At 39.8% G+C, this 20,739-nt stretch overlaps 1 protein-coding gene across 3 annotated transcripts in view; it reads left to right on the top strand.

The window, feature by feature from the left end:
• LRRC2 (leucine rich repeat containing 2) overlaps positions 1 to 20,739 on the top strand; it is a 99,022-nt gene that overhangs the window by 21,408 nt on the left and 56,875 nt on the right. For 2 of the 3 annotated variants that reach the window (XM_090131012.1, XM_090131013.1), the window contains exon 2: positions 15,298 to 15,443. In XM_090131012.1, the coding sequence (XP_089987138.1) occupies positions 15,319 to 15,443 (125 nt within the window). In that variant the 5' untranslated portion in view covers positions 15,298 to 15,318. Of the gene's footprint in view, positions 1 to 5,442; positions 5,599 to 15,297; positions 15,444 to 20,739 lie in introns of those variants that run through there. The other variant, XM_090131014.1, reaches the window with a different exon arrangement.

The raw sequence follows: 20,739 nt of genomic DNA, 5'->3' as shown, positions 1-20,739 counted from the left end.
GACTAGGAAGATCTATGCATTAATAGGCAACACTTGGTTACCCTGGTCACATATCTGACTTGTGGTTTTATCAATATCATGTGTAGAGGACCTTCTATCTTAGGACAGAAGCAAGATTAGACAAATAAACTGATTCATGACAAAGACTATAGCTTTCAAGGTGGGCTATATATTGAAAGTCATATAGCTGCTGTCTCATGGAGCAGCAGGCTTCACATAGTGACAGCTTAGATATTTTTGCATATTATTCTCAAGACTGGGATGCCAAACATTTAAACACAGGCTCCAACCGCATTTGGTGATAGCTCCAATCTTGATTAGCACCAGAAGATATGATGGACCTATATCTTTATGAAATAACTGTTTTGGTACTGTTACACATGCAATATTCTTTGTTCAAGAAGGTGATCTAACTGCAATGTTGCATGAGTACACAGAGACCCAAAATGAGTCTACTACATAAGCTCAATGAGGAGTATATCCCAGGTTAACACCGTAGTGGGCAATGCAGTAACTGTGTCTGAGACTTTGCAGCTCTGGTGGACAATGTCAGCTGTGGTGTCAGGATGCAGTATGCATAGGATAGTTTTGAGGGAAGTAGCCTCTGTCAACTAAGCATACCATGAATTGGCTCAGGCCTGTCATGATGTTTGACTGTATGCAGACCAAACTTGCTTCTATAGGCTTATACACACTATCTACTTCTGAATCCTTTCTTCCTGTTATCCATATCATCACAAATTTCTCACCAGCTCCTCTGTTAGCTCCCACTTACTAGTGCCAGTCTTCTACTGCAGGAGCACCCATACAAACAGTAGATGACATAGACACAGGTAATATAGAGACTTCTGCTTTACCTGCCATGTAACTGTACCAAAAACAAAAGAAAAAAAAGATGAGATGGCAGACCTATTCACACATGGCAATGAAAAGACTGATATTGAATGCCTTTTTTTCCTCAGACTTCGTCAGGAAGACAAGACTCCTGGAAGGTCCCAGATACCAGGCTGAAAGGCTGGATGAAGGAAGATGTGCCTTTGGCAGAATAGGATGAGGTTAGGGAATACTTTAGTAAAGTAGGCAGGCATTCATAAATCCATGGGCCCTGATGCAATGCATCCACAAGTCCCAAAGAAGTTGGCAGACGTTGTGAAGCCACTCAGCAATTTGGGGTCAATCATGGCAAGTGGGAAAAGTGTACAAAGTCTGGGTGAAAATAAATGTCACTCCAACCTTCACAGAGGTCAAGAAGAGGCCTGGGGAACTGCAGGCGAGTCAGCCTGACCTTGATCTTTGGGTAGGTGGTGGAACAGCTAATACTAGAAACCATCCAGTTGGATGCCAGTCACAGTGGTGCTCTCCGGGGCTCAGTCTCCTCTTCTCTTTAATATATTTAGCAATGATGTGAATAAGGGTATTAAGCTGCAACCTCAGTAAGTCTACAGACAACAAGAAGTTAAGCAAAAAAGCTGCTCTGCGTGAGGCTAAGAAGGCTCTACAGAGGGATCTTAATGGGCTGGACCAATGGCCCAAAGCCAGTTGTATGAGGTTCAACAAGGCTAAAAGCCAGATACTGAACTTGGATCACAACCAAGCCTATGCAGTGCTACAGACTGGAGGAAGAGTGGCTTTAAAACTGCCTGGAGGAAAAGGACCTGGGCTTGCAGCTTGATGGGCAACAGAAATAGCAGTGTGCTCAGGTGACCAAGAAAACCGACACCATCATGCTGGCTTGTATCAGAAATAGTGTGGCTAGCAGGACTAAGGAGATGATTGCACTCCTGTATTCAACTCTGGCAAGGCCACATCTTGAATCCCATGCTCAGTTTTGAGCATCTCACTAGAAGCAAGACTTCAAGATACTGGAGCATGTTCCAACAACATGGCAACAAAGACAGTGCCAGGTCTAAAGGGCAAGTCTCACGAGCAGCAACTGAGGGAACTGGAGTTATTTAGCCTAGAGAAAGCGAGACTTAGGGGAGACATTATTGCTCTCCATGACTACCTCAAAGGTGATTGTAGTGAGGCGGTGATCAGTCTCCTTTCCCAAGAAAAATCAGCAGGACAAGAGCAAATGGCCATAAGTTGCACAAAGGAAGGTGTAGTTTGAGTATTAGGATAAAAATATTCACTGGGCGGGTTGTAAAGCATTGGAACGGGCTCTCCAAGGAAGTGGTTGAGTCATCATTGGATAATATTTGAAAGACTTGTAGATGTAGTGCTTATGAACGTGGTTTAGTGATAGACTAATGAAATGAGCAGCCTGATAGATGAGGGGAGAACAACTGTTGTTTTCCTGGACTTCAGTAAGGCCTGTGACACTGTCCCACATAAGATCCTAATGGATAAGCTGTTGAAATATGAGCTGGATGAGTAGCAGTGAGGTGGATCCAAAACTGTTCAGTTCCATCTGTGCCTTGGCATTTCTGATCCCCACTCTATAGGTCCAGATAGGACTCCTGTACTCTTCCCATGGCATACTGATAGTGCTTTTATTCTGTCTTTTTTATCCAGAAGCAGCTGCGTGTCTCCATTTATTTCACTTATTTTGTTTCTCTTTCAACTCAATAAAAGATTTAATGTAGTACATAGTACTTTTATGAACATGCTTTCATGAATTCCAGAATAAAAACTTTAATTCCATATAACATGAAAGGAATAGAAAGGTGCAACATGTCTGATTTTTCTCTTCAAATTAAATATTCACATCTTGAGGAATGTGGGCCAGGGAAAGAGTGGGGCCTTGCAGCATTCTTGGTCCTGGCATATTTAAAATAAGAGTTAGTATTACTTTTTGCATGATGTTTTCTCAAATTCTTGCATGACCCTTTCCACCCTTCCCTAAAACCTTAAACCAAATATAGAATCACAGAATTGCAGGAGTTGGTAGGGACCTCTGGAGGTCATCAAGTCCAACCTCCCTGCTAAAGCAGGTTCCCTGTGGTAGATTACATGGGAAAGTGCCCAGGTGGCTTTTGAATACCTCCAGGGAAGGAGATTCCACAACCTCTCTGGGCAGCCCGTTTCAGTGCTCCAACACCCTCACAGCAAAGAAACACAGTGAATGAAAAATAGGGTCAGGCCTCTGAACTTGGGAGAGCAAACTTTAGGCTTTTTGCCCTTCTGTGTTAAGGAACTGCTGGACGAAATCTCCTGGGAAGCTGTCCTTAGAGACAAAGGAGTGGAGGAAAGCTGGCTACTCTTTAAGGATGCCTTTCTGAGAGCGCAAGAGCTCTCTGCACCTCAGAATAAGAAAGTGGGCAGGGGAGGCAGGAAACCAGCATGGCTTGGCAAGGACCTGCTGGGCAAATGGAAGGAAAAGTACAGATTGTACCGGCTGTGGAAACAAGGGTGCGTCACCTGGGGAGAATACAGGGACACTGTCTGGATTTGCAGAGAGGGGATTAGGAAAGCCAAGGTGCAGATGGAACCAAACGTGGTGAGGAATGTTAAAAACATTCTACAGAAGAAGGGATTCTACAGGTAAGTTGGCCAGAAGAGGCAGGCCAAAGAGAGCACACCTCCTTTGGTAATTGAGAAAGGAGAACTGGCTACAACAGATATGGGGAAGGCTGAGGTACTAAATGAGTTTTCTGCCTCGTTCTTCACTGGCAACCCGGATTCTTGTATTTCTCATGTCCCTGAAGCTCACATCCCTGGGCCCACCCTAGGTGGGAACTGAGGGATTAAACCTCCCTCCTCTCCCTGCCTATCCCCCCTTCCTCCCCCGTAAGCCCCGTATGGGCAGAGCAATTCTAAGACCACCTCATGAGACTGAATGTATACACGTCATGCCAGACCTATCTGGTAGCTTTCTCTGCTGGAGTGATGATACTGATGAGTAAGGGTAGTAGTAGTGTGCTTTTGATTATACAAGGGTGGTGTTTTGTCTTCTCTTATGTATCTCTCTTTATTGCCTCCATTACGAATTGCTTTGCCAGCTTGTGCAGATGAGGTCTAATAAGTATCACTTACTTAGGAAACCCAGAGAGCTATTTGTCAGAAATATGCACGTAGGTGAACAGATGTTGCTTTCAACAGATATATCTTTGGTAACTCAGATGTGGTAGTGATGAGCAATGCGCTTTCTTATTACCAATATTTTTTAAAAATATGTTGATCAAATGGTAAGGACTTGTGTTACAGACTCTTCAGGCATTCCACCAAGGCAAAAATAATATCAGGATGAATCCTGATATCTCCTCCAGGCTTGAGGAAAAACTTGAATGATTACATTTGCCATTCTTGTTTCTCCCAGATTTTCTTCTTCTGCTTGTACTAACACAGTGAGTTTTCAGTAAAGACTCTGGAAACACCCCAATGCAAAACTAGCATCTGAAGTTTAGCCAAGTCCAGCTGCTGCAGTTGATGCTTATTATTACCGGCAGAGATGAATAATAAACAGAAATCATTTGAAAATGTCAGTTTGTAGGTACAAACCAGTTATTTTTTGACTAAGAATATATAATTAGGTATGAACAGTCTTACTTCACTAAGGAAATAAGGATCTGAACATTTCAATCATTTAAGCCAAATTGCCAGAGTCCTGAATCGTGTCACAGCACTCATGATCCCCATCCCTGTTCTCTTCCCTTGAGGTCTCTGTCACATGCTCAAAGACCAGCACACCATTTCAGCATCCTTCATGCCCTCCACCCAGGACTCACTTCAGACATCAGGGCCATCACCTCCTGCCTGACCCAGTGAGGCCACATGGGTCCCCAGCTTCCCACAGTTTTGCCCAACCCAACCATGGGCCCTGCTGAGCTAAGCCCACTTACAGGCCCAAGTCCAGGCCCAGCCTCTGTCCCTTTCTCATCCTGGTGCCTGGTGCTGGTGCTGGTGCAGCCCTCTGCTGTCCTGCTTCTGGTTGATGAGATGGGACTAGCCCAGCTGCCAGATCCTGCCAGGCCACTCCTATGGGGAGCCCCATTGCCAGTAACACCTGAGGAACCTTAAGGGAATTGCTAGTTCTCAGAGCATTCTGACAGATATTGTGTACCAAAGTGATATTTCTTTCAGAGGCAACACTCTGAAGGTATACAGACAACAGGCAACACTCATAGGTGTACAGACACCCATACTGAGCATTAGGCATAAAAAAATGAGCAAGTAAAAGCAGTATTTGCTATAAATCAATCACTCATTGCAGCTGCACAATGATGCAGTTGTCTATTCAATCTATCACACTTGTGTGGACATGGAGAAGAAAAGAGTGTCTAAGAGGAATACAGAGTACTTTTATTGTTTTGTCCTTTTCCAAGGAAAACACATAAACATGGATAACATTAGCTCTGTCACAATTTCTTAGGTGCAAATGAGATGCTACTCTCTTTACACTGCTGTTTCTTGTCCTGTGTTGAGTCATGCAGTGTAGATATTTTATCCTCTTCATGTCTCTGCTGGACGACCTTAGATCATGTTATCACTTTACAAATATAGCATATTAGTACATCTGGAGGGCTAGTCACGCTGTGGGTTCAAATAGGTTTGGCTGGCCATGAGCTATGCTGCTGCTATAAACAACCTCTGTGTCTCAAATTAAATAACCACAGAGTACACCCAGGACTTCTGGACACTAGTGTTCTTTAGTAGCAGGTAAGTGTCAATTTTGCTGGTTATTGTGTTTCTTCAGTTGTGTGGGGTCAAGGTAGGAAGTAATGAAACTGAAATGCCTTTATCAGCTCTTTGCTGCTGTTACTGTATTGTAGATTTTTAAATGCCAATATATATGGGATAAATAGATGAAAACATTAATCCAAAGCGGTGTATTTGCTGGGTGCCTTTGAAGATTGTAAGACTCATAGTATATATGTCATTTCTCTAAGAAGATTTACATCTGTGACAAATCCAAACTTTATAATTTAGGAAGGTTTACAAGACTTCCAGCTACTTGCTCACTTCATGACTCAGTTGTAATAAACCCTTGCTATTACATCTCAAGGACATATGCTGGTGTAGAATGATTTTCAGTAAAAAAAATGGTTGGAGAGTTTGGTCATTTATTTATGTTGTTTGTCAAAATTTAGAGTGGAACTTAAGAAGAGCTATAGAGGTTCTGTTTCTGAAGGCCACTAAGGCCACAAGCTAATCTAGCATGGTATAGAAAATCTAACCTGCGAAATCTTTTTGTGAGCAAAACCTATCATTTAAAGTCAAATGTTGTCATTATTGTTGTTGCTGCTATTGAGTATTTAGTGCTGTCTGTCACTGACATGTAAACACTCTATGCTAAGGTACTGACTAGTTTTCTTAGTAGCTGTTAACTTAGCGAGCAGTTAACTTGAGAAGGTCAGTGATAGATAAGAGGTATTAACCAAAGAGGCAGATCCTACTGGAGTTTCATCCACTTTGCTCTTCACAGGAGTGAGGGTGAAGAACTGTTACAAGAAGGATGCCCATCTGTCTTTGTCACCTGTACCTCCTATCCAAATGCTTTGGAAAGTTTGTTGGGAAAGTCTAAAGATAAAGCTCTAGTCAGTGAGGAGAGTGAGAGAATACAGTGCTACTTCATTGCTGTGAGGTAGAGTTTGAGCCACTTGAGCTGGAATATCTTGGCTGCTGAAGTAGTTTAAACACTATCTTCTCCTGCCTATCTAAATTGTTTGTGCTTATCATCTTACATAAAAGAATCTGAGTGTTTAGGAAATGGCTATGAGCATTTTACTCACAATATGTGTAAATAAGAAATGACTAAAAAGCTCAATGTTATAGTTCAGTCATGGATTTTTGCTTTGCTTTTACAACAAGGGAAAATGCAGAAGGTAGTACAGGATTCTTGTTAGATCACTGCATGGAAAATGGACACGAAACAAAAGGACATCATCAAAATTTTATTCTCAATTCTGTGTCTATTCTCAATTAGAAAAGGCAATCTAAAATATAGTTTATGAGATTATCATCCATTCAGATAACTCCATGAACAGATAACTCCAGTGCACAAAAGGTAACAATAGCAGCCCCATTTCCTGGGTTGGCCACAGTCCACTAAGCTTATGATGAATGAGAATAAGTCAATTAGGTATTGCTAAAAGATCTGATGACACAGAACAGATTTGAGAAACCTGAGACTCTTCTCTCAGGTTTCTGATTAATTAAGACCATCTAATCATATATGAAAGCCTCCATATTTTGTTCATTGTATCTTTATTTGCAGTGGATTTTTGTAACTAATGAAGTGGGGAGTCTCTAACTATTGGACAGACTCAGGCTTTCCAGGTTTACTTATAACAATTCTTTCCGGCTGCTGACTACAGCTAAATTTGTAGATTCAACAACCTTAAAAATATGCAATACACTTTTGAGCTCACCGGCATCCTTTGACAAAAATATCTTAAAATATAAGATATTCATTTCAAATACATCAGACACTCCTTAATCTTATGAGTATTATACTTGTCTTTACTAATGCTCCATGAAAAAATAAAGAATGCATTTGTGCCACAGTCCAGTGTTTTGTTATCTACATTGTCAATGGAAAAATTTCTTTGAATAATTAGTCAGTTCACTGAAGTGCAAAGGGAGTACATCTATAATAAATATCCTTGCATATGTAACATCTATCATGCTTGATGGCAAACATATTAGTACTACAAGAGTTGAGAAAGCATAAGGATCATTGTATTTCAGCTGCTAATTAATACATAATTAGAGACCTGATTAATGAATAAACTTGCAAAAAATTGTCTGAAAATCAAGGTGTGAAGAATGCAGTGATAAAGTTTGTGAGGCTGACTAACTTACATCTAGAATATTAACAGATTAATGAAAACTGTCAGTAATTGTGCTGCAGAACTGAACAACGATGTATAAAAATGTGCAGGAACCAAGCTGAGGAATTTCATGTCTGTATTCACATATCTTTTTAATTTTTGATGTTCATAGTTATCCCTACCTAAAGAATAAGGAATATATAAAGATATGAAATCTTTGCTCTATTAGCTGTTGTATACAAACAGTGCAAAAGTTTTTTTTGTGTGTGTGTGTGTGTGCGTGTGAAATAGGCTAATGTCTTAATTAAGATTCTGTTCTTAAAAATTTATTTTATATAAGTAGAAAACTCAAAATTAAATAGATTTATCAGGCCATTTAGGATTAAACTCTGTGATACACAAAGATACTAATTTTTGAAATTAACTTCAGTGAAAGCTGTACTAACAGTTTGGAAGTGTCACTGTCTGTGTTTGTTTATCTAGGAGCTGGCTGGCTTAGAATGTGCTCTTGAGGGAGCAGGAAGGAATATTTCAAACTCCCCAAACATCTAGGCTTGTGTCCAAGTGTCAGGATGACTTTCTCCAGCCTGAAGCAGCTTGTCCCTTTCCACTTCTATTTATTCTGTGGTGTAGCATTATTTTCTGGATCTCTACAGACCTGGATGCATATGTGATTGAAGAATACAAACCAAATTTGATCTCTTCCCTAAAACAGACTATTAAATCTGCATATTTGGTGAGTTTAGCTACAAATTTACCTGCAAATCCAGTGCAGAGAATAATGCCCTGAGTGTGTATAACAAGGGCTTGTTTTCAGCAGCAAGACGAGGAAGGGTAGAGCAGCTTCCTGTTCTGCAGTTCCTTCCCTCTCCCAAAGTGTCATAGTGTAACAGTGACCCACGTCTGAGCTGTGTTTGTTGTAAACTTTGAACATTGTCACCATTTCTACTGTTCTTTCAGCATATTTCTGTAATGTAATCTTTCTTTCATAATAAGTACATAAATAAAGAAAGAAACAAATGTGTTCAGATCCTATCCAAATGTCAAGTTCTCTTGAATTACTTAAAGTCCCATGGGATAAATGACTTGATGACTGTGTGAGTCAGCTTATTTCCTAAGAAATTATTTGCAGGATTACTAGAAGACGTTCACTCATATTTTCCCCTATGTAATCCAGGCAGTAATAAGATTACAGCAGGTCTCCTATAGTGATTATCTAAAAGGAAATATCAATTGAACAAGACTGTTAAACAAATTGAAGAATGAAAATGTTAACATTTTGGTAACTCAGCAAATGAAGGTATGCCTGGTGTTGGTTCTGAAAGCAGTAAGGGGCCATTCAGATTCTGGAGGGCTTTAACACTAACTAATATTGTCTGATTAGTAATATCAAAACTATGTTGTACAACTTTGAGACTAAAGAGAAGACATAGGTCTTATTCTACGAATGCACAGTGCAGACTTGTTGGCCATTATTAACACTGATATTAAAATTGATCAGAGGAGGCTTAACTGTCATATAATAAAACTGTTTTAGTTTTGCCATCTGACTAACTGTTTTCAAACCACTCAAGACAAGGATAACTTTGATAGACAGCAAAGGAGACTTGGTATTGTCAGTCCTGGAAAGCTGTACAGTTTTCATATCTAAGAGCACTTTTTCCCTGTGCTCCACTACTTTTGAAAGAAGATCTTGTCCTTAATTTTGTGTAGTACATTCCTCATTGGGACTATACATCAATACAGTGCTAAAATTATTACAGAAATGTTGTATATTGTTAATCCAATGCAGCTTGTCCTTTGAAGTGCACTTCTTTGAACTTCTGTAGGATTTCAGTGTTACTAGCATACGGGTACTTAAACAGTTTGATTCTCAAGGGAGTGTGATGTTGTGGCATCTGCTAGTATATGAACTGCTAACTGAGATGAATCTCCTTTAACATTTTAAAACCCACTTGCTTGAGTGGCCTTTTGTAGCAGAGGCTTGTAACACCTCCAGATGTAGTGCAATTGGTCATTTTCCTCCTCTTTCCTAAACCCAGTAAAAGAAACAAAATAGAAAAATAAACCAAAACAAAGAGTCAAAAACTGCATTGGTAATGGGGGCCAAGGGCCTAGTGAGGACGGATAGAACTGAGCAGACTTGAGAGAGTACTGGCTATTTTCAAAGATAGCCTTGAAATTGTCTAGCAGGTCTATGGTAGAGCAGTAAATGGTTGGAGATATCAGTAGCTATAGAGAACAAAGTTTTTAAAGAGGTAGCATACCAGATTTACTAAATAACAATAAATAATAAGTAATAAAGAATACAGACATTATAAGGCAGATACCTTCTTCAATCTGTGGTTTTTAAACACCTTAATGAATAGATTTAAATCTACTTTAAATCTAGGCTTCTGGGTCCTCATGCAACAGGAAGAAGAAAAATTTGAGGCAGGTGCTAGAGAACTATCTGAATATCTTTAGGGAAAATTACAAATTAAAATAAAATAAAAGATAAAATAAAAATATTCCATGTAGATATTTAAGCAGATATTTTTACTACCGATAACATTTGGTGTTAACATTTAATTGTTTAAGTGAAAATATGATCACTGAGATCTTGGTTTCTTTTTGCCACCTAATCCTCCAAGTGCTTCAGTATCAGTATCCTTATACACATAAAAATTGTCTTTGATTTCAATGGATCTATTTACATATATAATTGAATGAAAAAAATGATTGCAAGATTGTAAAGGCATAGTACTGTTTTCTTTTTAATACTAGAAATCTCACAAATGTCTGTAAAATCACTTGTTTTGTTCTGTGCATTCAGGAACAGCACATGGTAATCAGAAAATTAGAACTAAATACTGATTGAGAGTGTTATTGTGTGATGAAGCTGAAGCACTTTTGTTCAACTTCAGCTGGTCCAGAGATCTGGGGAATTATTAAATTGCCCAGGAAAAAACAAACAAACAAACAAAGAAAAAAAATACTTCAGGGTTGATATGAAGCCCACAGTACAACAAGCAGATACAGCTGCGAAAGAGAGGGGCTAATCTGGGTAGAACTGTAAATTCCTAGTTTAGAATGCAGAAAGGTGTTAAGGATTCTTTTGTGTGTGTTATCAATGAAAATAAGAGGTGACCTGGACTAATTATGGGAACAGAAGTTGCTACAATGGCCATAGTACGAAAAGGGATCTTTTATTTAAGCAAAGATAATGTTTATTTTTTACTTTTCCCTCTTTTCTGATAAAAAATATGAAGAAAGGGAATGAGAGAAGTAAAAGGATACTTCTGTCGTCTGCTACTAGTTCAAGTTTCTCTGGACTCTACTATTAGTTTGCAAAATAGTTTTCAAATATTTATTATTAGAATTCTTTTTCTTTTAACTTCAATTACTTAAAACATATATTGCTTAAAAATATTGCCTAAAATGTAATGTGTACCAGCTTCTGAAAGGAAAATCTTGCAATCATTAGAAAAAAATGTTTAACTTGAATAGTCAGCTTTATTTCTGAGCTAACCATTGACAGAAAGAGAGAAGAAAATAAACTGACTTCTAAATATGTTGCCTTTTAAGGATATTAAGAAATCAATATCCTTAAAAGGTAACATACTTGGAAGTCAGTAGATTACTTCTTAGGAGGTATAAATGGTGAGGGATAAGATTATCCGCATACCCAGACATACACAGAAAACCTTTTTTTCTACAAATGATTCTCTTGAAAATGGTAACTTTTTCTTCTCTGTATGTTACTGAGTGTCTTTTCTGTACTCTCATCATGATGCCTAGATCACTCCAAATGTAATGGCTCCTATTTATTTCCATGGAAACTACAACAGATATAAAGAGCACAGTAACACTATTTGATAGAGCAATTTCTCAGCTACAAAACACTATTTTTCAATGTAGCTATCACTATTAGCCATGCAGAAATGAACAAGAGCCTGCATGCTGTGCTTGTAATGATCTGCAGCAGCAGAGGTGACTCACTGTTTCACAGCTGCTGTCATGGCATTGTTGCAAGGGAAGTATTGCCCACACAGTTTATTTACTTTATTGGCCTGAACAGGTGGAAGTCAGAAGGAGCCAAATCCAGAATATATGGTGCGTATGGTAGTGCCAAGGCTGGCAATGTGCACCATGGTCTTCATGCTGATATGGGCCTTGTGTTACCACACAGCAAGAGGAACCTTGTATTCTTCTCTGTCCTGACTCAGAAAGAGTGAGCCTTCAGCTTAGTCAGCATTGTCTTTAGTCTCATATTGGTTCGATAGATTCTGACAAACTTGCATATGGTGTTCTTTCTCTTCCTGTGTGGGCATTTATGGCACTGACCTAGCACAGAATTTGCAATATTTCAGTGTTGCTACCATCAGTTCCACTCAAGCCAAGATTCAGCTCTTTATGCACTTTCCTGGTTGTAATCCATTGATTTGCATGAATGAGCAGATTGAGACACTTCATTTCATGGTGTGACAGCTGTGCATGGCTGTCTGGAACATGGCTTATCTTTCATGTTGCTGTCACCACTTCTGAAACACACCACACACTGCCTAGTTGTTCTCACATCCACTGTTTTGTCTCTATGAATGATCAGCAAGCATCAGTGAACGTCAATAAGTGCTTTTTTTTTTTTTTTTCTTTTCTTCTTCTTTTTTTTTTTTTCCTTTTCCACAGAAGAATTCAGTTCCACACCTTTACTTCACATGCACTTCCATGCCAGACAACATTTTGTCAGGCTGCCTCTCTGCTGCCATCACTCGCATGGTGAGAAAATGTGAAGGATTATTGGTGGGAAGGTAGAACCTCTATTGCCATACCACTAACATCTGCATCTGATGTCATAGGCCAGCATAATAAAATAGGAGACATTACTTTTGTATCTCTCTCACATTGCTGAAGAGCCTTTCCTTTGTTATGTGTTTCACTAATAATTCATAAGACTGAAAGAACATCTGTAGAATGTTAGATAAGAAAGGTGAACTGATAATCTCCACCAGACTACAGATGTAGTTGTTACCCAGGGAAGATGGTATTAAACTGTCAACCACCTAATTATGCCTTGGTAGATGCTGTCTTCACAACGTATTTGTGGCCGTGTTCAATTCGAACAGAATAGTCCTCAGGAGTTTTGATGGGCACCTCTTAACTCCTAGCTGTATTCCTCTTGTACCTGGTTTTACAATTGAAGAGAAATCCCAATGCATTGCAATCTAATCCAATTTGCGGATGAAAGTCATATGAACTTTTCTATCTTGAATCTCTAATAAATCACTGTCTTAATAAAGAACAGATGACTTAACGTGGCAGACAGGAAGGTGGGGAACAAGTCAAAAAAATAAAGTACTTATAGAATTCATCCAGACTTTTGTTGATTAAGGCCATCTAGTTCCAACAGAGCTTGAGTGCTGAGCTGCCACTTGTCTCTCAGCAATTCAGCTACCGCAATAGCCCTACCAAAATACTGAGCTATGAATTGTTCTATTAAAATGAATGAGAGCCTGCAGAATGACTGCTGCTACTGTGAGGAGGAAGTCCTTGCTGCTGTTTCTTGGTTTAGACAGTTGAGGAGAGTGTTTTATTTTAGGTGATAACAGATGAAAGCAATTTTAAAAGGTACATCTGATTATAGATAAACCATTCAACTGAGAATAAGGTCATCATTCTCTTTACACTATTATTAACAGGTTTTTAACTTGTCTTTTGTCAGCAGCCAGTACCAGATAAGCTATAAACTTATTTTTTGTGTAATTGTTAGTGCTTGTAAATATAAACAACCTCTATGAACAACAAAGATAGTAGATATAGAACCATACTAAGGTAAAAAAGACTTTGTCTTGTAAAAATATCGATCTCTTACCAGTATCTCTGTGCCAGCATTTGGAGTAGTCTTACAAATATGACAAATAAGGTGGACAATTAGGAACCTTTCTTCTTAGTGTATGTCTGCATAATTAATTTTAATACACACTCTGTGTCTTCCAGAGGACATGAGGGTGTTTTCTGGCCCAGAATATATTTTACATTTTATATGTTGTGAAGTAAAGAGAGGTGAAGAAAAAAGAGGCAGTTATGAAATTACAAGAGGAACATTGTAGAGGGGAGAATATTTTCCACTTCTTCCTCAGTATTATAACAGAAAGACAGATAATAAACAGCCCCAATTGAAGGACTTAGAGCCTGGAAAAAAAAAAGATCTCAGAAGGTCTGAGAAAAGCATAATAGCAGAAATCTTAAAAATATCCTGTAAGGAAAAAGGCTTTCTCAATTAGCAGTAGATATTTCAGTCAAGTTTCATTCTTTCCATCATTTTTTTAATCTTATGAGTGGTATAATAAAAGTAGCATCTAACAATACCTTAAACAAAGTTCTTTTATCTTGGTGCAAGCAATTATTTTTAAAATCCGTCAAACTTCTATTTTATAATACATGTTCACGGTGATTTAGTGGATCTAAGTTTGAAGGACTAAACTTGACAGAAGTCAGTGGTACATGATGTAGCTGCATTTAATAAAAAAACAGTGGTGTGAGGCTTGCACTCTCACCAGTGATTCCAAGCAAGAGACTAAGGGAGTGCTGCTTTACTTATGAAAATTTATATCTGTACTTACGTTAGTGATATCAAGGGTGTTTTTTTCTCTTTTTGCCCCTGAACCATTGCTACAGATTAGGAAGGAACATTATATTGCTAGTCGAACTATGTTTCATAAGGTGTAACTATAAGGTTTTCTCTTATTAAAGATACTGTAGATTTTTTTCCTTGAGCTGAAAGACATTAGAGTTCTTATCTGGCCAAGCTCAAGCATGATGCTTATTAAAGGGAATGAGTACTTTATCACTGACTTCAGGAAAAGGAAGGCTCCTTGCAAGAAGTTTTTCTGTCTTCTTAATTCAACAGAGAAAGATTGATGAACTAGCCTCTAGTTCAGTTGAGTTCTTAACTGCACGTTAAAAGATGGTCTCAGAACCTAATGCATTTATACTCTGAACTGCTGGAAGGAAACTCTACATGTACATATAAATTGGTAACGTGTTCACAAACACTAACTTATTTCAACAATAGTTAGTCTTTCACTGTATGTTGTAGGGCAGGTGTTTTAACACCTTTCACAGATAAGTATATATTTATGGACACAATTACTGTGGGACAGAATTAATGTGGGTGCATAAAGATCAGTATGGTGAGAACGCAAGCTGAAGTGTATGATTTATGATTATTAAATAATTTATTAGTTCTTTTAATGCTTGTTGCCTAGATTTCAAAAAACCACAAAGTCATTCAAATTCTTTTCATCAGATTAGTAGTTCTTTGCAACTGTGTATTTATTTTTGAAAGGGAAAAGTGCAAGGGCTCCAGAAAATTCAACATTTAGCTCTAGCCTGTAGTTGATTTTGTGTGGAAATTTCTTCTATGATACATTGATCACTGTGGGTACAAAACTCTAGAAAAACTGTATAAGGTAGAGAGCACATTGTATTACTATTATTTTGGATTCTTTTTTTTCCCAGGAAAGTTTATTAAAACACGATGATTCTGTTTCCTATTTTATTCTTAATGCTTGCATTAAGTGTTCATGATGCCTTGTTCTTGCAGGAGAAGCTTAATGTCAACAGTATGGGGCATCAGGTGATAATATTTGACTTTTCTCTCATAAGAGGACTCTGGGAGGCTCGAGTCAAGAAGAACAAAGAACGTCAGAGAAAAGAGAAAGAAAGATTAGAAAAAAGCTCATTAGAGAAGTAAGTAGACTATCCTGATATTCTTTTAAATTAAATTCAGTATTGTTATCACAGAATCATAGAATGGCTTGGGTTGGAAGGGACCCCAAGGATCCTCCAGTTGCAACCACCCTGTCACAGACAGGGCCAAAAACCTCCAGATCTGGTAGTAGACCAGGTTGCCCAGGGCCACATCCAACCTGGTCTTGAAGACCTCCAGGGATGGAGCATCCACAACACCACTGGGCAGACTGTTCCAGCACCTCACCACTCCCTCTGCAAAGAACTGCCTTGACATTCAATCTAAACCTTCCTTCCTTGAGCTTAAAACCATTCTCCCATGTCCTATCACAACCTACCCAAGTAATAAGTTGATTCCCCTCCTTTTTATAATCCCCTTCTAAATACAGGAAGTCTGCAGTGAGGTCTCATCGCAGCCTTCTCTTCTCCAGGCTGAACAAACCCAACTCCCTCAGCCTGTCCTCACAAGGGAAGTGCTCCAGCCCTATGATCATCTTTGTGGCCCCCCTCTGGACCCTCTCCAACAGCTCATCTTTTCTGTTCTGGGGGCCCCAGACCTGAACGTAGTACTCCAGATGGGGCCTCTCAAAGGCAGAGTAGACAGGGACAATCGCCTCCCTGTCCCTGTTGGCCACTCCTCTTGTGATGGAGCCTAGGATACCATTGACCTTCTGATCTGCAAGAGCACACTGCTGGCTCATGTTAAGTTTTTCATCCAATAGGACCCCCAGGTCCTTCTCTGCAGACTACTGTCAAGGAGTTCTTCACCCTGTCTGTATACGTATCCCAAATTACTCCGACCCAAGTGCAAAACCTTGCACTTTGCTATGTAGAACCTCATAAAGTTGACCTTTTGAGTTTGTCAAGGTCCTTCTGGATGACATCCTTTTCTGCTAATGTGTAACCACACCACTCAACTTGGTGACTCTGGCAAACTTGCTGAGGGCATACAAGAGCCAGTCATTGATGTTATTGAGGAAGATGCTGATGAACACCGGTCCCAAGACAGAACCCTGGGGGACACTGCACATCACTAGCCTTCACCTGGACATTCATAGTACCATTCACAACCCTCTATCTACATTCTTCCACCAATTCCTTATCCACGGCATAGTCTACCCCTCAAATCTGTTTCTCTTCAATTTAGAGATAAGGATGAGGTGGAGGACCATGTCAAAGGCCATTCATAGATCTAGGCAGATGACATCAGTCCCCTTCCCCTTGCTCATCACTATCATCACTCCAGCATAGAAGGCTACCAGATAGGTCTGGCATGACGTGTATACATTCAGTCTCATGAGGTGGTCTTAGAATTGCTCTGCCCATACGGGGCTTACGGGGGAGGAAGGGGGGATAGGCAGGGAGAGGAGAGAGGTTTAATCCCTCAGTTCCCACCTAGGGTGGGCCCAGGGATGTGAGCTTCAGGGACATGAGAAATACAAGAATCCGGGTTGCCAGTGAAGAACGAGGCAGAAAACTCATTTAGTACCTCAGCCTTCCCTATATCTGTTGTAGCCAGTTCTCCTTTCTCAATTACCAAAGGAGGTGTGCTCTCTTTGGCCTGCCTCTTCTGGCCAACTTACCTGTAGAATCCCTTCTTCTGTAGAATGTTTTTAACATTCCTCACCACGTTTGGTTCCATCTGCACCTTGGCTTTCCTAATCCCCTCTCTGCAAATCCAGACAGTGTCCCTGTATTCTCCCCAGGTGACGCACCCTTGTTTCCACAGCCGATACAATCTGTACTTTTCCCTCAGTTTGCCCAGCAGGTCCTTGCCAAGCCATGCTGGTTTCCTGCCTCCCCTGCCCACTCTCTTATTCTGAGGTGCAGAGAGCTCTTGCGCTCTCAGAAAGGCATCCTTAAAGAATAGCCAGCTTTCCTCCACTCCTTTGTCTCTAAGGACAGCTTCCCAGGAGATTTCGTCCAGCAGTTCCTTAACAGAGAAGGGTAAAAAGCCTGAAGTTTGCTCTCCCAAAGTTCAGTGGCCTGACCCTATTTTTCATTCAGTGTGTTTCTTTGCTGTGAGGGTGTTGGAGCACTGAAACAGGCTGCCCAGAGAGGTTGTGGAATCTCCTTCCCTGGAGGTATTCAAAAGTCACCTGGGCACTTTCCCATGTAATCTACCACAGGGAACCTGCTTTAGCAGGGAGGTTGGACTTGATGACCTCCAGAGGTCCCTACCAACTCCTGCAATTCTGTGATTCTATATTTGGTTTAAGGTTTTAGGGAAGGGTGGAAAGGGTCATGCAAGAATTTGAGAAAACATCATGCAAAAAGTAATACTAACTCTTATTTTAAATATGCCAGGACCAAGAATGCTGCAAGGCCCCACTCTTTCCCTGGCCCACATTCCTCAAGATGTGAATATTTAATTTGAAGAGAAAAATCAGACATGTTGCACCTTTCTATTCCTTTCATGCTATATGGAATTATAGTTTTTATTCTGGAATTCATGAAAGCATGTTCATAAAAGTACTATGTACTACATTAAATCTTTTATTGAGTTGAAAGAGAAACAGAATAAGTGAAATAAATGGAGACACGCGGCTGCTTCTGGATAAAAAAGACAGAATAAAAGCACTATCAGAATGCCATGGGAAGAGTACAGGAGTCCTATCTGGACCTATAGAGCGGGGATCAGAAATGCCAAGGCACAGATGGAACTGAACAGTTTTGGATCCACCTCACTGCTACTCATCCAGCTCATATTTCAACAGCTTATCCATTAGGATCTTATGTGGGACAGTGTCACAGGCCTTACTGAAGTCCAGGAAAACAACAGTTGTTCTCCCCTCATCTATCAGGCTGCTCATTTCATTAGTCTATCACTAAACCACATCCGTAAGCACTACATCTACATGTCTTTCAAATATTATCCAATGATGACTCAACCACTTCCTTGGAGAGCCTGTTCCAATGCTTTACAACCCGCCCAGTGAATATTTTTATCCTAATACTCAAACTACACCTTCCTTTGTGCAACTTATGGCCATTTGCTCTTGTCCTGCTGATTTTTCTTGGGAAAGGAGACTGATCACTGCCTCACTACAATCACCTTTGAGGTAGTCATGGAGAGCAATAATGTCTTCCCTAAGTCTCGCTTTCTCTAGGCTAAATAACTCCAGTTCCCTCAGTTGCTGCTCGTGAGACTTGCCCTTTAGACCTGGCACTGTCTTTGTTGCCATGTTGTTGGAACATGCTCCAGTATCTTGAAGTCTTGCTTCTAGTGAGATGCTCAAATCTGAGCACGGCATTCAAGATGTGGCCTTGCCAGAGTTGAATACAGGAGTGCAATCATCTCCTGAGTCCTGCTAGCCACACTATTTCTGATACAACCCAGCAGGATGGTGTCGGTTTTCTTGGTCACCTGAGCACACTGCTATTTCTGTTGCCCATCAAGCTGCAAGCCCAGGTCCTTTTCCTCCAGGCAGTTTTAAAGCCACTCTTCCTCCAGTCTGTAGCACTGCATAGGCTTGGTTGTGATCCAAGTTCAGTATCTGGCTTTTAGCCTTGTTGAACCTCATACAACTGGCTTTGGGCCATTGGTCCAGCCCATTAAGATCCCTCTGTAGAGCCTTCTTAGCCTCACGCAGAGCAGCTTTTTTGCTTAACTTCTTGTTGTCTGTAGACTTACTGAGGTTGCAGCTTAATACCCTTATTCACATCATTGCTAAATATATTAAAGAGGAGACTGAGTCCCGGAGAGCACCACTGTGACTGGCATCCAACTGGATGGTTTCTAGTATTAGCTGTTCCACCACCTACCCAAAGATCAAGGTCAGGCTGACTCGCCTGCAGTTCCCCAGGCCTCTTCTTGACCTCTGTGAAGGTTGGAGTGACATTTATTTTCACCCAGACTTTGTACACTTTTCCCACTTGCCATGATTGACCCCAAATTGCTGAGTGGCTTCACAACGTCTGCCAACTTCTTTGGGACTTGTGGATGCATTGCATCAGGGCCCATGGATTTATGAATGCCTGCCTACTTTGCTAAAGTATTCCCTAACCTCATCCTATTCTGCCAAAGGCACATCTTCCTTCATCCAGCCTTTCAGCCTGGTATCTGGGACCTTCCAGGAGTCTTGTCTTCCTGACGAAGTCTGAGGAAAAAAAGGCATTCAATATCAGTCTTTTCATTGCCATGTGTGAATAGGTCTGCCATCTCATCTTTTTTCTTCTTTTGTTTTTGGTACAGTTACATGGCAGGTAAAGCAGAAGTCTCTATATTACCTGTGTTTATGTCATCTACTGTTTGTATGGGTGCTTCTGCAGCCTTCTTAATGTAAAGAATATTACGGTTAGATAGTGTAACTCTAACTGCTTATGCATTAATCTGTGGGACTGAGGAGATGTCAGTTCCAGTGTTAACATGCTTGGAAACCAAGATCTTTGGGTTTTGGTTTTCTGTGATGCAGAGGAGAGATTCTAAATTCAGTAATACAAAGGGAATCCAGAAAGGGAGCTTATGTATGGAAGAGGGAAAGAGGGTAACCTTGTATGCTCTGAGGTATCTAATTACAGCTCTTACCATTTTTGTTAATAGAGTTGGTTAAGACTAATTTTTATTCTAAGCTGAGTATTCCATTAAAAAAATGTTTTCTCCTTTCTGTTTTCATCTGTGGTTATTTGTCAGAACCCTTTCAGCTAAAGGGGTAAAGCTTCGTGGACTTTTCTGCTCTTTTGCACAACTTATATTCAAATTCATTCTGTTATTTTACTGCATCAACTTTATATGGCAAATTTAGGACATGATGCAGAGTTCAAAGCACATCTGAAGCATTCAGAAAATGTGTGTTCTTCCACTAGTTTGCAGTTTGCACACAGTACTGTCTTGTTGCATATCTTCATTATATCAATAATCAGGCTTTAGTCCTGGCTGTGAGAAAATAGTGTTTCACCTGCTGAAATAGATGTCAAAGTTCTTGTTCATTCTTATAATATGGGCTTTGCAGAGTGGATACATCTGATACAATGATGATCAAAGTCACAGAAATAATGATAATAAAATGCAAAAGTTAATTAAAAGAAATATCTATTTCATGAGGTATGCAGTTTCTAAAGGTTGGGTTACAGGTTATTTCTTAGATGCTTTTCAATGCTTTCAAAGATTGGGTGAAGGATAGGAGAAGATTGTGCTTGTTGTTAACTTGAAAATATAGATAATTGTAACGATGGTTAAACATAACAGAAATAATGTCTCACTCTCTGAAATTTTTTGTTATTAATTTAGTAAAATGCATTTGTGCCAAATTCTTGTATCCAACTGAGATATTAAAATCCACTGTCAAATAAGACA

Source organism: Phasianus colchicus, chromosome Z (genome assembly GCF_987193195.1).
Source record: "Phasianus colchicus chromosome Z, bPhaCol1.hap1.1, whole genome shotgun sequence".
Taxonomy (NCBI): domain Eukaryota; kingdom Metazoa; phylum Chordata; class Aves; order Galliformes; family Phasianidae; genus Phasianus; species Phasianus colchicus.
Note: the sequence above shows the minus strand (reverse complement) of the source record. Positions and strands in the feature narration are given on the sequence as shown.